This window comes from Aquila chrysaetos, chromosome 3, assembly GCF_900496995.4.
Source record: "Aquila chrysaetos chrysaetos chromosome 3, bAquChr1.4, whole genome shotgun sequence".
Taxonomy (NCBI): Eukaryota; Metazoa; Chordata; class Aves; order Accipitriformes; family Accipitridae; genus Aquila; species Aquila chrysaetos.
In genome coordinates, this window is record NC_044006.1 from 43,921,753 (window position 1) to 43,941,967 (window position 20,215).

General features: G+C 38.5%; 1 protein-coding gene across 1 annotated transcript in view; it reads right to left on the reverse strand.

Moving 5' to 3' along the window:
• Window positions 1-20,215, reverse strand: part of DNAH11 (dynein axonemal heavy chain 11) — a 166,536-nt gene that overhangs the window by 37,653 nt on the left and 108,668 nt on the right. Inside the window, 6 exon segments of the mRNA XM_041122452.1 lie at window positions 1,838-2,011; window positions 6,780-6,826; window positions 6,829-6,910; window positions 16,132-16,230; window positions 17,081-17,263; window positions 17,744-17,887. Of these exon segments, the coding sequence (XP_040978386.1) occupies window positions 1,838-2,011; window positions 6,780-6,826; window positions 6,829-6,910; window positions 16,132-16,230; window positions 17,081-17,263; window positions 17,744-17,887 (729 nt within the window).

The following is a 20,215-nucleotide window of genomic DNA, read 5'->3' on the forward strand; positions in this document are numbered from 1 at the left end:
TTTAAAAGTGCACACTGAAATAAAAAAGCATGTGAATCTGGTGGTTATTTATAAAGAAAATCATTACATATACTCAAGTTGAGCCAAATTTGCACAATTATTAGCATTAATAAGAATGGCACCATACCTCTAGTGCAGTTTCTGTGGCACAATGTCATAGTGACCGCAATATTACAAATACATACCACCTTAAATTTTCTAACCCCCGATTCTAATCACAGAGCCCAAAATAAACATAACTTTTGATGAACTTGCTGAAAATACAAGCACAAAAGGACCAACAGGCATATACTCCCCTCTGCAAGCATGCAACATATTTATCTCCCATGTGTAACACATTTATCTAAATATACCAGAAGACTGAAAATATGATTTGTTTTATCTCTGGACTGTAAGGCAAGCAATACAATCATTTCCATGAGCTGAAGTACTTCCTTGTGGAAAACACCAGCATTGGGCTGTTTTCAGGGCTTCCAATACAAATTTTCACACAATGCAAGAAAACTATTTTAATATATAGATACTTCTATTGTCCCAGTATCTGCACAAAGCTGATAACTTCATAGCATAGAACTACTTGTTTTTCTTTCTAAAGAGGACTATTAATAAACATCTATTTTTAACATCACTTCCCAAATGCATTTCTCTCCTCTTTTCCACACTTCTCCACTTGCAGGAAAACAATCAAAACTGAAATGAGGTATTTTATCTCACTGCTGTTCAGTGAAAGCATCTTAAAAAGTAACAGTATGGATTATTTTTATTTATAAAAATGTTCAATCCATTTCAGAGGATTCTTAAAAGAGTTAAGAATGACATTTATTTCCAGGGTCCTGCTACTGAAAACAAATATACAGGTGTAATTTTTTCTACCTATTAGCATTAGGCTGCAAGGGAGAAGAAGGTTTTTGAGAAAGAACTTTATCTGCAGACAAATTTTTGGTAGAAAAGGACAGGGAGATGTTCCAGGCAAAACAAAGCTCCACACAAATTAGTGATCATTAAACTCTTACACAAAGCAAATGTCTAGAAAAAGATACCCCCACAGTTCTGAGTGCTGACCTTGGGAAGCTTGGATTTGGCTTTAACTGTGTTTCCAGAGTGTCCTCAGGCAACTCAGCTCGCCCACTGTGCCTTAGCTTTCTGATTTAAAATGTGGTAGGAGTTCCATATGTCACATATTTCAGAGAATAAACTACATTAATCGTGATATAATGCTGTCATTTGTGGCACATGAGAAATAGGAAACAAGTAGGAAGAAGTGAGGAGCATTTTCAGCAGTAAGGAAGAAAGGAACAGTCCAAACCTTCACAAGGAAGGATGAAGAAAGCTTTCTTTCTGCTGTCTCTGCTTCTTCTCTGCTGAAGAAAGCAGAGACAACTCTACGCCTCTAGGCATTTATTGAGTACTATCACTGTTTCCTCCATGTACAGAGAAATGGGGATTATCATAACTACAGGGTCTTCCTGGAGCTGTAAAGCTAAGCAGAATAGGTCTCTCTATACAGCTCTATCAGTATTTATAGCATTTGCTGTTACACAGGTGTCACAAAGGACAGACTTTGGCACTGAGAATTGGAAAGGGAAGGGATTTTCTTTTGCCAAAGAGAACTTAACCTCTCTCTCCCATTCCTCTCAAAATGTGTGTGCAATCTGAGGAAAGTATGTGTGTGTGTATGTGTGCACATATATATGCATATATATATATATACTGGAAAACAAATTCCTGCAAAGAGCCACTTTTAAATACAGATCTGTACTTCAAATTTTTTAAAGACAGCAACTTTAACAAAACAGACTCTTCACTGGCGACTCCCATTTTGTACAGTAAATTTTACCTTTTGTGACTTTAGAAAAGGAATCCAGAAACGTTCCATCAGTTCCTGGCAGTACTGTTTTGTGAAGGGTCCAAAGTAAGACACAAATGCTGCTGTTAATAAGATGTCACAGCATAAAGTTTTCTTTTGTACTTTGAGGTCTTTGACAGACTGGCTCCAATGCATGTTTTCAGACTGCAAAGCAAAATTAGAAAATGTTATCTCTTGAACAACTTGGAAGTGACAGAATGTTTAACCTCCACATTAAAAACCAGAAGCGCACAAAAGTACAACAGGAAAGGTACTCTGTCAGCAAGAGATACGCTTCCTAAGACTGCAAGGCTGGAAAAAATCCATACTCTCTGGTGATGATTTGAAGCCTTTGAAGCTGAAAAAAATAGGATGGAGCTCTTCATCAAGAATTCTATGTCCTTTCCCTGTCTGATTTTTTTTCAGTAATCAGTGCTTTTGTCTAGATCAGATACAGTATGGCAGACACACAGTAATACTGACAGCATCTGGCATACTACTGCCTTGTGCAAAGTGTAAGAATTTCCAGCAGGATTCAGAAAAGGCAAGGAAACAAGAATATTAGAAGAAAAAAAAAAAAGGAAGGAGAAAAAGCTGTTTCAACCTCAACAAAAATGCGACTTTTACTTTTTTCTCATGCTTTTTTTCCAATGGAAGAGGCAAAGCAGAAGAGTTGCAGGCTTTTTTCCTCTTACTTGTCTGGCTTGTTTTACCTTCTAGCTACAGAAATTTCACTGAGTTAAGAGCTGTAATGATTTGGAATTTCCACAGAAGGGAAGACAACGGTGGTCAAACACAAAGGTTGCCCAGAGAGGTTGTGGAGTTTCCATCCTGCAAGATATTCAAAACCCGATGGTACGTGGTCCTGGGCAATCTGGTCTAACCAACCCAGTTTGATCAGTGGGGGTGGACTAGATGATCTTAGAAGGTTCCTTCCAGCCTCAATGATTCTGTCAAAGTTTAGCTCTAGAAATTGTTTTCTTCATTCCCCTGCCCCGAGCGCCCCTATTTCTGGAATCCCTTGTCCACTTTGCAGAGTTCATCTTAGCCACACTTACTCTGGGATATTTTTGATGAATAGTCAGGAACAGTCTCAGATATTGATGATTTCTGATTAGTAGCTATAGGGAAAGATGTTATTTTATTCCAGTTATGTTGTAAAGACAGCCCACTGTCTATTTAAAAAGTTGAATTGGTGACTAAAGAATTTCAGAGAAATGAAAGTATCTTCTTGTCATGGTTTAACCCCAGCTGGCAACTAAGCACCATGCAGCCAGTCACTCACTCCCCCCACAGTGGGATGGGGGAAAGAAGCAGAAAAGTGAGAAAACTCACGGGTTGAGATAAAGACAGTTTAATAGGTAAAGCAAAAGCCCCACACACAAGCAAAGCAAAACAAGGAATTCATTCACCACTTCCCATCGGCAGGCAGGTGTTCAGCCATCTCCAGGAAAACAGGGCTCCATCATGTATAATGATTACTTGGGGAGACAAATGCCATCACTCCGAACATGTTCCCTCCTCTTCCTTCTTCTTCCCCCAGCTTTATATGCTGAGTGTGACCTCATATGGTCTGGGATATCCCTTTGGCCAATTTGGGTCAGCTGTCCTGGCTGTGTCCCCTCCCAGCTTCTTGTGCCCCTCCAGCCTCCTCGCTGGTGGGGTGGGGTGAGAAGCAGAAAAGGCCTTGGCTCCGTGTAAGCACTGCTCAGCAGCAACAAAAACATCCCTGTGTTATCAACACTGTTTCCAGCACAAATCCAAAACATAGCCCCCTATTCGCTACTGTGAAGAAAATTAAGTCTACTCCAGCCAAAACCAGCACACTTCTTTAAAGAAAGTTAATGTTTAAGATATGGATCAAATCATTATCTTTTCAATTGGACTTTATGACATGGTGTAAAAACCAAACTAGCAGTATTTGGCACATTATACTTTGATTGTTCTGTGTACACAGTTCTCAGCAAAGGAATGATCGTATGCACGAATGTATGCTCAAATAGTTTCAGCACGGAAAGGAAGGTAAAAATTGATCATCCATTAGACTAATCTTCAAACTGATTAAATTCTAGATGTAAAATTGGAATAGACTGCCATAACCTTTCTTCCTTGTTTGCACTGTTTGAAATAGTCAGGATAAAATAAAAATTGTTTCACAGTTTGTTCACTTGCATCAGGGGAACCTCAGGAAATCATTCTGCAATGAGCAGAGGGACTGAAGCAAAGAAAGGACCAGCATGAAAGAAGGAAAGCACACTGCTGAAAAACTTATAAGGACAGTCCTTTACCCACTGTCCGTACATTTATTTTTCAGAGCAATGACAGTAATCAAAACATATTTTTCCGGTTCTTTACATGATGTAATCAAAATCAATGAAAATCACTGAATAGAAAGTATCCTCCATACTTCAAATAATTTCATGTAAAATGCTTGCATTTTGCTAGTGCTAGTTGCTTGAAGGCTGAAAAGATTACTTTTAGATGTGCTCATTCTTGAAAGCCTTAAAAATGTACAAAATCAATCTCAAATAACAACACTCATTTTAAAAATAAATTTCTATGTGTACAAAACCAAAGTAACAAAACAATTGTTAAATTTGAGATTCATGAAGTATTTTCCATCTGTATTTTTCAGAACACTCAGTAACACTTACTGAAATGGTTAAGCATCCTATGCTGCATAGACAGACATAGAATTCTACGATAACAGAAGACTCAAACTCTTTTGTTATAAAATAGGAATATAAAATATCCACTAAGAAAATGGAAGTATCTTTAATCAAAGTACCGTGCTTAAAAGAGTTAGTGTTTAAATGTTTCACAGTGTAAACGCAGGAACTCAGTGTGGGAAGGCCTCCTAAACCCCAGTTACATTCATAAGAGATGCCCAACAAATGACAACTAAAAGGACTATTCCTGCTGAAAGCACTAACAGCAATCTTTGTAATGTAGCAGTTTTGTTTTGAAGTATTTTAGACATCCATTTTTGCCTACAGAAGTAATTGGATTCTTCTTTAAACCATCAGCTGAAGGCAACAAGACAATAAATCCATTAATTTACAAGAGGGCTTTTCGATTTATCCATTCTCTCCTCTTGTTGTCACTGACTGGTAAGTCATAAACAATAAAGAGCACCCAGCTCATTCTCCAAAGTAGCTTTGAAATTTGAAGATTTACTAAACATAGAATGATTGTCTATTTAAATCTTCAGTAATTTTACCATACCACCCAAGCACCATAAATCACTAGTGACATTGGCTAACAAGGGTTTAAGAGTTGGAACATGCAGCGTAATAAATTTCCAGACAGTTAAAAATCACTATAATTTTATTCTAATGCATTATAGATTGCCTGTAATGTCATCCTGGCTGGGGTGACCCATTTCTAATTTTGAACAGCTGTTCAGCTCGGGAGTTAGTTAATGATTAAATATAAATTGCCTGATTTATTAGTCTGAATGGCTGAGCTTCCAGGTCAATGCTATATAGACAAAATCATCAGTCTTGATGCTTTTCAGAAGTTAACTGTCTCCTGTTCTAGTCAAAAAGAATTTATTCTCAGGGGAAAAGACTTGACGTTCTCAATTAATCCTTTCAAATATTTTCCTCCTTAACTTACACAATAAGATCACTAATAAAAACTCAAATCTTGGAGAAAAACTTCTTTTAACTATGTATAAACCTTCAAATCCAAGACTTGGAGACTACCTATGGGCAAAGGCCATTTGCTTCCACAGAGCTTCCAAAGGTTTTGGAGGTCTGCAGGGTCAGGCCAACGGTGACCATCTCAGGTGTCCTGGGGCAATGAAAAATTTTCATATGCACATAGTAACATTGATGTTACTGTTTTTCTACCAAAGGAAGGATTATTTACATATTTTACATTTCCAGGCATATTAATTTCAGAATCAGGTATCAAAAATGGATCTGCTTTAATTGCACTGTTTTGGGGTTTTTTTAATTAGTTTTATACTCTTACAATATTTTTTTTCCAAACTGATTTAATTTTGATTGCCAGCCTCTGCTGAGAGATTCGCAGAAACAAAAGTATTCACTCTCTGATCTTAGAAAGAAAGGTCACAGGGGTTTTATGAAATCCAACTTAAAATATTTATTCAGACTGCCTTGGGAACTCACATAATAGTGTAAATATTCTTTGTACTTTATATTTCCTGTTATTTACACTTATTTGTTAAAAAGGAATGGTTAAAATTCTAGATCACGATTGAGACAGCACGATTTCTATAAAGACCTAGGAGAGACTGCACAGCAACGCTGTGGCCGACTTGAATGTTTACTGACCGTTAAATAGGCATGTGTTAGCTTTAATGATGTTTGTCTGCAAAAAAGCTAATAACCACAGTGAAATATATATAATTTTAACATAAATACATTTCATTCTTATTTAAAAATTAATAGTTTCTGCAAAAGGAAAAAACCAAAAGCAAACAGCAAATATCTGATTGGTACCTTCCACTTATTTGCAATCTAAAGTGCAACGGGGGCAGATGCAGGGCAACTCCATCCTGACCTAGAGGATTATTCAGTCTTTCTGCTCATTAACTAGAGGCTGCCCAGGCTGTCACAACGTGTTCACAGTTGTGTATAAATGTGGTAACTTAGTTATCAAGACTTCTCTCTAGTGATCCTGCCAATATCAGTAGCTCAGCAATACATGACTTCTAGGAAATGCAGTTGTGGTGCAGCACATTTTACTTCTCAGGATTTTATTATGGGTTTATTGGTGGGTTTGGTTTTGGTTTTTTTCTTCATTTAAATGATTTCTAAGAAGGGTCATCTTGTTGCTTGTCCCACCCCAGCCTTTTTCCCCCCACGCAATCCTCAAAAATTTAAGTTTAACCTCATGCTCAACAAAACATTTCAAATATTTCAAAACTCAAACTAGGATGAACATTCAGGCAAAATCTTCTTACCTCAAGTCCCTTGACCAACCTGTTGGCCAGCTCAATAGTTTTGTTTGGTTCACATCATCTCGACATCAGACTTTCTCTGTGACCGCTTTCTTGAGTGAAGCTGTGAGCTTATGCAGATTGCTGTCCAGAACCTATGCAGAAAAGGGATGGGTAAATATTATAGCTTAAGCTTTGGGGGGTTTTTCTCTGTTGTTTTTAAATTTTTTTTATTTTAAATAATATATTTTAATGACAATAATTGTAAACAGTACCTTTAAGTCTGAAGGTTACAAACTTTAAAGGAAAGGTTTTGTTGTATCCTACATTCTTTCTACAGCTCCTGGCAAAACATAAGTATGCTAACTAACAACAATTTAGAAGAAAACCCATCATTAGAATCCCTTACCAAATATCCATTTAAATGGTGGAGATCAGGTGCTTGGAGATAATAATAGGAGGAGAAATGTTTCCCCTTGATGACAACGGCCTGTATTGCAATGGCCAGATCCGGAGGTCCCAAGGCAAAAGGGCAAGTTTCTTGTGCTAGATTCAGTAATAAACATCCTAGGACATTGTAACTACGTTCTATGCATTCTGGAGCATTTAAAATTGTTACAGAGAAAAAAATGCAAGAACAGAATTACTATTTTCATTTTGTATGTGAGACTGGTGGCATAAGAAGATCCAGCCATTTGCTCTTGGGCAGACAGGATGGTTTTGCTAGTGGCAGAAAACAAGTAGATCTCCTGCATGCTGATCCACACCTTCACCAAAGTTCTTTAACCACACTTGCACTTGTATGCACTCTGCTCAAAAGGCAGCAATACGCCCTCTCCCTGCTTTTGGGGATTTCATACTAAATGTACATCAACTCAGTAGCAGCCACTGCCCATACCCAGTAAGCCCCTGCAAATTCCCTGTCTTAGATTGCTCAGACCCTTTATTTTCATCAGTCTCCATCACTCCTGCCATATAACTGGTAATTTACTGAGCTGCAGCATTTTTTCCAAATTCTCTTAATGGAGCAGCTAGGATGACATGGGATTTTTAGATAAAATAACTAAAATTGTTTCTGTTAATGCCTACTTAACTAAAACAGCTGAAAGATGCTTGGATGAGGAACTATCTTGTTATTGTTTTTGAAGATACGACACCCTGTCTTTCTGAAAAAGTCTAAGAAATACAGTAATTATCAGTCAGGAATAGGTAGTCAACAAAATGGGGCAGGGGGGAGGGTGAAATCACAAGTTTCTTTTGGTTGTAAAAGTAAAAACTCCATACTACTGCATTTGTTCATCAAAAAGAATCAAAAAGAGGAAACCCACCCACAATGCGTTTATCTCAGTTTTCCCTTTCATCAGGAAGAAAAACACATTCTTTCCCACTCTGTCAGAAAAAAAGAGAATCCTCTGCACCTCAGCAAACTAAGAGGAACTAATGAAAAGAAAGGTTTTAAAAAAATCAGATAGCTGAGTGATAAAAGCTAAGAGGTTAACACCTTGAAAAGTACTATTTTTACAAATAATCAGGTGAGGCAAAAGTTGAATACAAGAACAGGGCTTGAAAGACCATTCTGTAAAAATGAAAAGACAAGGCAAGACAACAGAGGTTACAGCAGGCAAGTTGTCTGAAACGGTTTTGTTTCTCTAGAGTAACTACAGCACTAACAACAGTGAGTTCCACTTTAGAATAAAATTTTCCTATTTCAGGTTTAATGGAAGAACCCCAACAGGAGCAAGGAGTGCATACCTCCACAAAAGCTTGGTAGTTTTGCAGGATCAAAGATTTAGATGTCATCTGCCAAGTTTAGTGCTTGAACTGGTGGTGTGCAATCAGGAAATGTAAAAATAATATATAAGTTAAAAATAGGAAATTAATTGGCAAAGGGGAAAGATGAAATTACAACTCAGAGCTTAATAAAGAAGGTTGGCTTGATTTCTTGGGGATAATGAGGCAGCCAATCCACTTTTTAATGGTGATGGATCTTAAACTGAGAGACTAATGAGGGCTTTGCTCAATGAGGGCATCTCGCAGAGATGGGCTATAAGTAAAATTTCATCAGCCTAGCATGCAAGGCATAAGAAGAATGAACAGAGAAACAGTTCTCTACTCTCTCTTTTTTTTCAAGGAAGACTTATTTCTAGCCATCTCAAGTTTGCCTGCATGATAACATAGATCTGATCATAGTTCAAATACACTCATCCATCAAAGGCTCAGGTAGTAAAGATGGCAAGAACATTCTTCTGCAGCGAGACAAAGAGTAAGGAATGACCCAAAATCTCTGTGGGGGTTTTTTTGGTACATAATAGTCTCCTTTATCAGAGCGCTTCCTATCTCATGACTTTTGAATAGGAAAGTTGTCACTACAAAGCACGCCATTCCCTTTTGTCATTCTTTCATAGGATAGAACATAAATAAAGTATAAGTCTAGCAACAGCAGGATTACATATTGCATTTTATATCCCAGTACTCTAAATTCTATGGGATAAGTCAAGTGTTTTAAAAACACTTGTTATTGAGAAAGTTAGTGACAGGGAACTATGCTCCACAAATCACAGCAGAGAACCATTACTCTCCATAGCAAGCCTGCTGGACTGTGTCCTTGTATAATCCTTTTCAGGAACAAAGTGTATTTTCACTGTATTTAAGTGCTCTCATATGTTAATAATAATGATTTTAATGATAAATAATAAAAATTGCACCATATCTGCCGAAAGGATGAACTTGGTCCAACTTTTTAGCCTTTACACTAATAAACATACTACCTTTCCTTCTTTTTTTTTTCCTGCATATTATAGGCATACTTATTTTAATATATATATATGTGAACATAAAATCATAATTTTCACAAATATTTTTAGCAGATAACTGTAGTCTCTTTAAGGATAGGAATCTGATTTAATTTCACACAAAATACTTAAAAAATAATTTTGCTTGTGAAGAAACAATCCTTTTTTTCTATTTCATAACCTGCTCTTCTTTCCATTTACTGTAAATATATAGCAATTGTTTGACTGGATGGACAAATGTGTGTGTTCATATATTAAAACTTCTTTAACATGCACGAAATGCTCAGTAAGCATCACCATCCACAGAGTATTTTTTTAAATCATCTTCAAAACATTGTAAATGTTTAAAGAGACATACTGTATTAGTATTAGTACCAGTCTGTATATATTTGACATTAAAAAAATTACTGTGACAATATTCATTACAATAGTGCCCATAGAATCATTTAGGTTGGAAAAGACCTTTAAGATCATCAAGTACAACCATTAACCTAGCACTGCTGAGTCCACCACTAAACCATGTCCCTAAGCACCACATCTACACATCTTTTAAATACCCCCAGGGATGGTGGCTTAAACACTTCCCTGGGCAGCATGTTCCAATGCTTGACAATCCTTTTGGTGAAGAAATTTTTCCCAATATCCAGTCTAAACCTCCCCTGGCACAACTTGAGGCTGTTTCCTCTTGTCCTATCACTTGTTACCTAGGAAAAGAGACCACCACCCACCTTGCTACAACCTCCTTTCAGGTAGTTGTAGAGAGCAATAAGGTGTCCCCTCAGCCTCCTTTTCTCCAAGCTAAACAACCCCAGTTCCCTCAGCTGCTCCTCACAGGCCTTGTTCTCTAGACCCTTCACCAGCTTCGTTGCCCTTCTCTGGACACGCTCCAGCACCTCAATGTCTTTCTTGTAGAGAGGGACCCAAAACTGAACACAGGATTTGAGCTGTGACCAGTGCCAAGTGCAGGGGAATGATCACTTCCCTAGTCCTGCTGGCCACACTATGTCTGATGCAAGCCAGGATTCTATTGGCCTCCTTGGCCACCTGGGCACACTGCTGGCTCATATTCAGCCGGCTGTTGACCAACACCCCCAGGTCCTTTTCCGCCAGACAGCTTTCCAGCCACTCTTCCCCAAGCCTGTAGCACTGCATGGGGTTGTTGTGACCCAAGAGCAGGACCCGGCACTCGGCCTTGTTGAACCTCATACAATTGGCCTCAGCCCATTGATCCAGCCTGTCCAGATCCCTCGGTAGAGCCTTCCTACCCTTAAGCAGGTCAACCCTGGCTCCCAACTTGGTGTCATCTGCAAACTTACTGAGGGTGCACTTGATCCCCTCGTCATTTCTCATTTAAAGATATATTCTGGAAGCTGCGAAAAATGAAAGGAGGTTAGTTGGTGCTGTCTAGGCTGAATATGTATTATTGATTACTAACAGCTGCACCAATTATCGTCACTGAGAATTGCTGGCCACAAAAACTTCCATTTGAAAAATACGTACAACTCTCCTCTCTCTCTTTGGCAACAGAAAGAAGTTGAATTATGAGTCAGGGAGCACAGAACATCCATGAGTTCAGGAGAAGAGATCACTAACAACTGATACTCTGCCTTCAAGACTATTCTTTAGAAAATTGGATAGAGGAAGATGGGAAAGAGACAGGCAAATCAATGACCAGAAGGGAAAAGGGCAAGAAATGAACTGAAGGATAGGGGGCAACTGAATGTGTGGATTGATGCCTGGATAATGATAAGAAAAACACTAGTGCCACTTTAAAGGCATTTAGAAGAGATTAGACAGAAGACTAACTGCCTCATTGTTCTTACTGAATTTGTTTAGCTTCAGAATAGAAAGGACTACTGAAAGGCTAGCATTCATAAATGACATAAAAAAATATCTCTCTCCTCTGTACTGCTTAATTCCATGCAGATTCAGATGAATTTGCACCGGTAGAGTACCTCCTTCTTGTGGGCTCTACATACTGGCCTTGTGCAAGCTTATAAGAAATTCGGCTATTCAGAGGATGACTGATAGGGCTGCACAGCACTACTACTACTCCCAAAGAAGAGGTGGTGGGTGAGGTGAAAACTTCCTGCAGACTGGATACAGTCAGCAGGCAGCCCAGATAGAGAGAGATAGAAGAATGTCCATCTATCGAGAGTGACCTTCCTTCAGCATCAGAGGAATTCTTGCTTTTACAGACTATGCATGCATACAACTCAAGTAAGGAATAAGAGCTTTCTACAGCCTGATGGGCTACAATGGGTTATCAGCAGCTAAGGTAAATAAAATCTATGTACTTGTCACTGAGGAGTGCCTGAATTGTTCATTTTTTTTTTCAGAAGAAATACAAGTTTGCCTTCTCTTTATACCCATTTCACAGACTCCCTTACGCAGTGAATCATACCTTTAAAAGGTCTGACATGTGCCAGCTGGAACAAGTTGCATAGGGCAGGGGTGCACATTACAAAATACTGAATGCAAACATTAAATGAAGCAGATCGAGAAGTTACCATGGTTGGAAAACTGGAGCTGATGAAACTTGGCTAGATGTAAAACTCTCTGGAAAAGTGGAAGACAACTGGTGAATACTTATACAGCACTTCATTCTAACTCTAAAAATGGATGCCAGCAAAAAGTCAATGTTTCACTCTGAATTTGTGTCTTTTAATCAGCTAATCCTGGTTAATGCTACTGTTGTACATAACAGTCCTCCCCATGGGACATCATGTTGAACATCAGGTACTTTAATACGTGGATGGATACAAGTTTCCAGCTGAGGAAGTCAAGCTGATTTTAAATGTAAGATTGAACAGTGCAGTTCAGGATCATTGAATAGGGATGAAAATCTACAGACAAAGTTGTTCACTGTTGACCATGTTGTGCATGTTTATGTGGAGAAAAAGGCTGAGCCCAGAAAGCTAAGCAGAGGCTCTGTGAAATGTCAGCTGTAACTATGGTTAAAAAAAAAAACAAGAAAAGTGGTGGATTTCATGGAATTAGTGAGTGTAAATTCTGTTAAAAAGCAAAAGTACAAAGACAGGAAAGGATCCTGTTCTGTACCCACCAATCTACAGAGCTCATTCCACCTACTGAACCTTACTAATGAACTCAACCTCTCATCATCCTCTAACATTTCACAGGTAGGAAAATGGTCACTTAGAACCAGAGAAAACACATCTCTCAGCCATACAGTTTTCTATAGTTGAAACTTCTTGGATTAACATTTTATAAAGTGGGTGTCACATCCCCAACTTGTTCTAATGCTGGAAACTTAAACTCCCTTCTAAGATTCCTAGATTATTTGAAGCCCTGGTGCATGCTAACTTGCAGCTTTTTTTTTTTTTCCTCCTAGTTGCCAGTCCTGGGAAAACTATCAATGGCTTTTATACACACGTCTTCATGTTATGCACTACACTTTTATTGACACTTTGATAATTTCCAGTCTGCCACACAGTTATTAGATAAGACATAAGTTAAACATGTAATTAAAACTAGGTTACTTCAATCATTTTCAAATCTTTTCTTTAAATAACATTTTCAATCCTCTCAGTGAATAAGAAATTACATTCCTTCCTTTCTATGAGTACAATAGGTACATAAACCAACGTTAGTCCAAGTGTACGTAAGTTTATGCACAGTATACCTCATTTGGATACAGCATATATACAGGTAAGTAGTTCATGGAAATAACTTCAATCACCTCACATACGGAAAAAAGCATGACAAATTAGATGAGAAACGTGTTGCTAGCTGGAATTTGCAAGACGTTTGAATGAATGTTTTCCATTGGCCTGTGCAAAGAATTGCACTGTAACTGAAGCTTCTGAAGTGAAATATTTGGAGGCTGCATAGAAGAATACTTAAAAACGGTGACTGTACGTTCTTCCTGCGAGATGACATGCAACATGTGGACCATGAGAAGCAAACACAGGAATGTCCAAGAGGAATAATACGCCTTCAGAATAAAATTCCACCAATAATCCTCAGTAATTAAATTATGGATTAAGACATGAATTATGGAAGTACATAAATTTTTCAAGTTTCTTCATATATAAAAATTGAATCCCTTTTGACATCTTCAAATTTTTGGACTGAGTCACAGCTCAGTTGCCAAAAGCAAGTTTTCCTGAGTGAGTTGTGTGCAGCAGTTTTTACTATATCATTACAACACTCTCTTAAGTGTTACAAATACATTTTAGCATATATAATATATACACTGAATAGACAAGTATTTCCTTTCTACTCTTCTACTGAAGTTCATCTTCTTGTAAAATATTACTGGATGAACCAAATTCTGCTTTATTTTTGGAATCATGAGATAGTATAGGCTAGAAGGAGCTTTGGAGGTCATCCAGTCCAACTCTCAGCTCAAAACAGGGCTAACTTCAAAGTTTTCTTTGAATTATACACAATCAACCCCAGGTCTTCTTCCCTAAGCTGCTAATAAATAAACAATAATCAAGAAGTATTCATAAAAAGTTCAAATTTTTCATTCCAATATGTATTATTTTGCATTTATCAGCAGTGAATTTCACCAGCTATAATGTTCTCCATTCAACAACCTCGTGAGCTCTGGAGCTTATTATTGCTATGAGTAATACCTACTGGAGAATCAAAAATTACAGCTACAGCTCCTTAAAAAATTTCATCAGGTTGATCAGCTATGGTATGAATCAGTTATAAAAATAATAGTTTTAACTGTATCCTCCCACCTTGTAAAAGGAAGCCCGGTTGAACATGCAGTATGGATTTTATAAAATGGTTAGGAAAAATATTCATATTGAATGACAAGGTGACAACTGTTGGCCTAACACAGGAAACAGCTAACTGCAGAGGAAACTGCAACTTTGTCTGTGGTGCAGAATTCTTCCTACTAGGAACTAAGCATAGCTGAGATAAAAACTGCTGCTAACCACCTCCAGAAAAATTCATGAGGAAATGAAAGGGAAAGTAAATAAATATAAAAAGACAGAACAAGATTCAAAGTTGGAGGCTTACTGAACTGCAAGATCACCTGAACCAGGAAAAGGTTCTTTGAGATACTGTCAGGCAAGGAACAGAGATGCATTAGTGCTCTTCTCTGAGCAACACATTAAAATAATAAAATTCCATGAGTTTCAGGAGTGATTGCCATGCATTAAAAAAAAGAAACACCAAAAACCAAAAAAACATTAAAAGGCTATTTTTGACCAAAAAGTATTTGCACGTAATAAACATACATCAGTATAGATGTGTGAAATAAAAAACATGATTCTTCAGTAAAGCTATCTTTTAGTGTAAATACAAGCTTCACTAGGGAAGATGCACTTTGATCTGAATGGGCAACTCCAAGGTCACAAAGCTAAGGCTGTATCATATGGAGCCAAAATACATGCTGTAGCAGCTGATGGGATTTTTGGGGTGGGTGGCAGAGGGGCCAGAAGAGGAAGAGAGATGGTAAAAGCTATCTTTGTTTACCCATTATATCTGCATCTCCTTCAGAAAAAGAAAAAAACAGATACTACAATAGCAGGAGGAAAAACGGGAAATTGATGAAATAAAGAATGAAATTCTCAGATACCATAACTCACAGATTTCTAAGAGTTTCAGTAAAAGTGAATCTTGCTCATTCTCTTAAATTGTTAACTTAAGAAAAAACAGTGAAAATAATCCCCACATTACAGATTTGTTCAGCCTTCATTTATTGCTTGATATCTTAAGTTGTGAGATTTCAGATCTAAATATTGTCAACAAAAGAAGTCTTAAGCCAAGTCACACCCTTCTAAACCTAATTAATGCTGTATCTTTTGAACTATTTGAAGCCGCCTTTGCTAACTAAGGGTAATTAGCTTGCAGCAGAGAAACTCCTTCCACCCACCATCACACAAGGTACCACGACATATCTTTGTCTGTTTCAAGAGCACTTTGTGTTGCGGTTGCTCCATTGAATGAATACTTAATAAACAACAAGTAATCCCTCTCAAAAGTTCAGTAGGTACTTGGTGGTAAATGCGGTCTTCGATTCAATCATTAACTCACAAGACATTTGTCATTTAAAGACTAATCAAAGTTTCCACTTCTATGCGCATGTACATCTATATGTGTTTGGAGGTCTTTCAAAAAATCAAAGGAGGTTTGATGTAATTTTTATGATAAGTTTAGTGACAAATGTAAACACACACGAGCATGACCTTCCAAAGTCCTTTCTGGAAGTTATTCCTATATTCCAATAAGTCATTACTCAATAAAACACTTGGCATATATTCCTTGTAAAAATCACAACCAGTTATTTATATCAACTCTCATTTCAGTTTAATAATCTATTGGTTATAACATGCCTAGATGGCTTTGAGGAAATTCAGTTATTTCTGATAAACAGCTTCATGTGCTACCACCCAGACTATGGAATATTCTTCAGTAGGTTTGTGGGGAAAATAGTGATAATCACTAATGAAAACATACCTTTAATACTTGAACTAGGAAGTAATAAAATCAATAAGAATAAAATAAATTAACAAAATTAAATAAATAGATAAAACAAAACTAATAAAATTAAGTGGGCTCAAGATATTAGAGAATATGCTCATTGATCAAGCAGTACTTACAAGAAGCTTTTTCCTGATGGCTTCTAGTTTTTCTGTAGCTGCTGTTAATTCAGCATTTGCCTGGGCCAACACACATTTTGGTTCTACCTCACAATACACCTTGAAAAAGACATACAACATAGGTACATTAGACAACAAGTTGGTCTCACATTCATTACAAAAATTACAAATGTCTCCTGATGAAAGACTTTCAGATAATCCTAATAGTCTCTCATTACATATATTTGCTTTAGAACCATCCTTCTAGAAAATAGTGAGACATGTGGAGATTTCTTTCATTCTTGACTTCAAGACTACAGGAGATTAGATTACAGCCTATATAAGGATATTTTAAGCAGAACTGAACGTATCCTTAGTGGGTCTACTCTCCAGCTAAAATTAATTTATATGTATCACTTTCATGGTTTTAGAATACAGATGGAAATCAGACAGGCATTAAGCTTGATTAGATTTCAACTAAAATTGATTAGTGTTTCACTATTTTGGAGTTAAATGATAACATGCTACAATACTAGGATGAATGGAGGAATCCTGCTACCAGGTGCTCCAGGGACTTGTAAGTGATAAGATCTGTCTTACACTCCAGACAGCCAGACTCAGATGGACATTTCAAGTGAAACATATACATCTGGAGAAAAGTATTTCCCAACTGTTGCATCATAATGGCAATTGAGAAGTCTGGGACAGCCACATCTTTTTTACCGTATTCTACTACAAATAAATACATGCGTATGTACTGTTAAGCACTGAATACTTCCCACTTTACCTGTGGTTGCTGTTACATTCTCCCCAGAACACCAAGCTGAGCTTACCAAAATAATAAAAAACTTCAACAACAGAAATTCCCCCCTATCAGGGCTAGTCAAGAGAGGAACTGAGATAGATATATATATATATATATACACATATATATATATACACACACATACACACACACACACGTATACACCTCATTGAATTTTACTATATTCATGACCCAGGCACAGAGACCAGCTGCTGCAAAGGATTTTGTATGAACATAATTTGGGTTGAAATCTGGATCCTTCAAGTAATGTTCCTCGATGACTTTCAGACAATTCTGAGGAATATGCTCCTTATCATAGTTGATTAAAGCTTGTAAGAAGTCATCAACCTGCAAGAAGAGAAGTTCAGGTGCATCAATCCTTTTCCATTTCAGAGAATCAGAACCTAACTCCTACTTTCATCACAAATGAAATCCTGCACTAGCTTATTGGTTTGGAAACATTATGCAGTACAAAGCAAAAATATTATTTCCGCCAAAAGCCTGAAGTATTCACCCTCGCAACCACATATTGTGATTTTACGATTCACTTGAGGAATTTGGCAGAGATGAGATAAATATCATTAAATGCTCTCCCTTTGACATTTCTTCTATTTTTGCAATTCATAAATCCCAGTGGCGCTCAGGCTGGCTAGAGTTCATCATAAAACGTACACAGAAAAGAACAACGTAGGGTCGCGTCTTATCCCCCTAAATTCAAACTGTAAGAAAATGAAGTTGCGATTTAGTTTCTTTTTCTCTGGCTCTCATTTTTAACTATTCTTTTCCTCTCTCATCTCAGATATTATGTGATGTTCCATTGATTGTTACCTTTCCCATAAAGACTTTTGCGGCTTTGCAGCTTTGGTCTTTGAGCACTTTCCCTTTATATGCCAGTAAAACCATCACTGCAGTGATAACATTGATTACAGCCATTGGTGCATCGGTGAAGGCTTTCATTTCTGTAAGATTAACCTGAAAAAAGAAGATCAGAGGAACAGGTATAGAATTGTGCAACGACAGTGGGTTTGTTCCACAGAAGCTTTCTGATTACCAGTACAACTCTCAGCTCTTCGAAGACTATTACTAACTATTTTATGTGGTGAAAATACTGATGGTCACAGCCCTTCTCTTGCTCTGCAATCCTAAGTGCAACTTGGTCAAGCAGGGTGATGGGAAGTGTAATGCCAGGTCAGGTACAGCAGTTGCCAACCTGTTGCTTTGGAGCATGCTGCCCAGAGAAGATGGAAATCTGTGCTTGGCAGCTTGGCACTGGAATGACCATTTAATAGCCTTGAACTGCTTGAACAATGAACAAATTTTTTTTTGCAGAAATCAAACTGTATGATCTTTACCCTACTAAGTGTGTCTAAGGCTGCTGTAGCAGCAACAAGAGCAGGTTCATCTTTCAGCAGCTCATCCTCACATTCTTTCTGTCTCAGATATACTTCTTGGATTGCTGCTACCTATTAAAACAAAGAATCTTAAGACTTATATTGAAAATTAAGGCTGTAAATCAAATCAGAGCTGCTTAAGCACTCACACTTGCAGTGTAATATCTGTATACACAAACAGATTTAGAAACCGTTATTTTATGTTATCCATCAAAAAAGACCTCTACAACTCTGACACTCAAGCAGGTTTGTGCTTGGCTCTAGACACCCTCTGTTCTGCATGGTGAGAATTAACATCTCCTGTTTATACCACCATACTGCAGAAGAGTCAGACTCACCTCTGTGCCTGGGAAGATCATGGAACAGATCCTCCTAGAAGCTACGCTAAGGCACATGGAGAACAGGGAGGTGATTCGAGACAGCCAGCATGGCTTGACCAAGGGCAAGTCTTGCCTGATCAACCTAGTGGCCTTCTATAATGGAGTAACTACATCAGTGGACAAGGGAAGAGCTGCAGATTTCATCTATCTGGACTCCTGTAAGGCCTTTGACATGGTCCCCCCCAACATCCTTCTTTCTAAATTGGAGAGATATGGATTTGATGGGTGGACTGCTTGGTGCATAAGGAACTGGCTGGATGGTCACATCCAGAAAGTAGTGGTCAACAGGCTCAATGTCCAGATGGAGATCAGTTATGAGTGGTGTCCCTCAGGGATCCATATTAGGACCAGTACTGTTTAATATCTTCATCAATAACATAGACAGTGGGATCGAGTGCACCCTCAGCACATTTGAAGACAACACCAAGCTGAGTGGTGGCTGACACACCTGAGGGATAAGATGCCACCCAGAGGGACCTGGAAAAGCTTGAGAAGCAGGCCCACATGAACCTCATGAGATTCAAGAAGGCCAAGTACAAGGTCCTGAACCTGGGTTGGGGCAACTCCCAGTATCAATACAGGCTGGGGGATGAAGGGATTGAGAGCACCCCGGCAGAGAAGGACTTGGGGGTACGGGTGGATGAAAAGCTGGACATGAGCCGGCAATGTGCACTTGCAGACCAGAAAGCCAACCTGGACTGCATCAAAAGCAGCGTGGCCAGCAGGTCGAGGGAGGTGATTCTGCCGCTCTACTCCACTCTGGTGAGACCCCACTTGGAGTACTCCGTCAAGCTCCGGAGTCCTCAGCACAGAAAAGACATGGACCTGGTGGACCAGGTCCAGAGGAGGGCCACAAAAATGATCAGAGGGAACACCTCTCCTGTGAGGAAAGGCTGAGAGAATTTGAGTTGTTCAGCCTAAAGAAGAGAAGGCTCTGGAAAGACCTTATTGGGGCCTTTCAATACTTAAAGGGGGCTTACAAGAAAGATGCAGACAGACTTTTTACCAGGGCCTGTTGTGATAAGGCAAGGGGTAATGGTTTTAAACTAAAAGAGGGTAGATTCAGACTAGATATAAGGAAGAAATTTTTTACGATGAGGGTGGTGAAACACTGGAACAGGTTGCCCAGAGAAGTTGTGGATGCCCCATCCCTGCAAACGTTCAAGGCCAGGTTGGATGGGGCTCCGAGCAACCTGGTCTAGATGAAGATGTCCTTGCTCATTGCAGGGGGGTTGGACTAGATGATCTTTGGAGGTCCCTTCCAACCCAAACCATTCCATGATTCCATGATTCTAAGAGCTGGTGGGCAAGACCCTCAATGACAGCTGAGTTTTGCAGTGCCAGGACATCCATAAGGCAGCCACTGCTCACTTCAGTAAAGCTCCTACATGCTCTACGTTAGCTAGCACATGCAGCTGCTCAGGAGTGAAGCCTTGTATGTGGTGAGGATAATGTGATAAGGAGCTGGAGACAGAGGGATGCGCTGGCAAATCAGCTATCTACAATCATTAGAAGTTAACAGGCTTCTC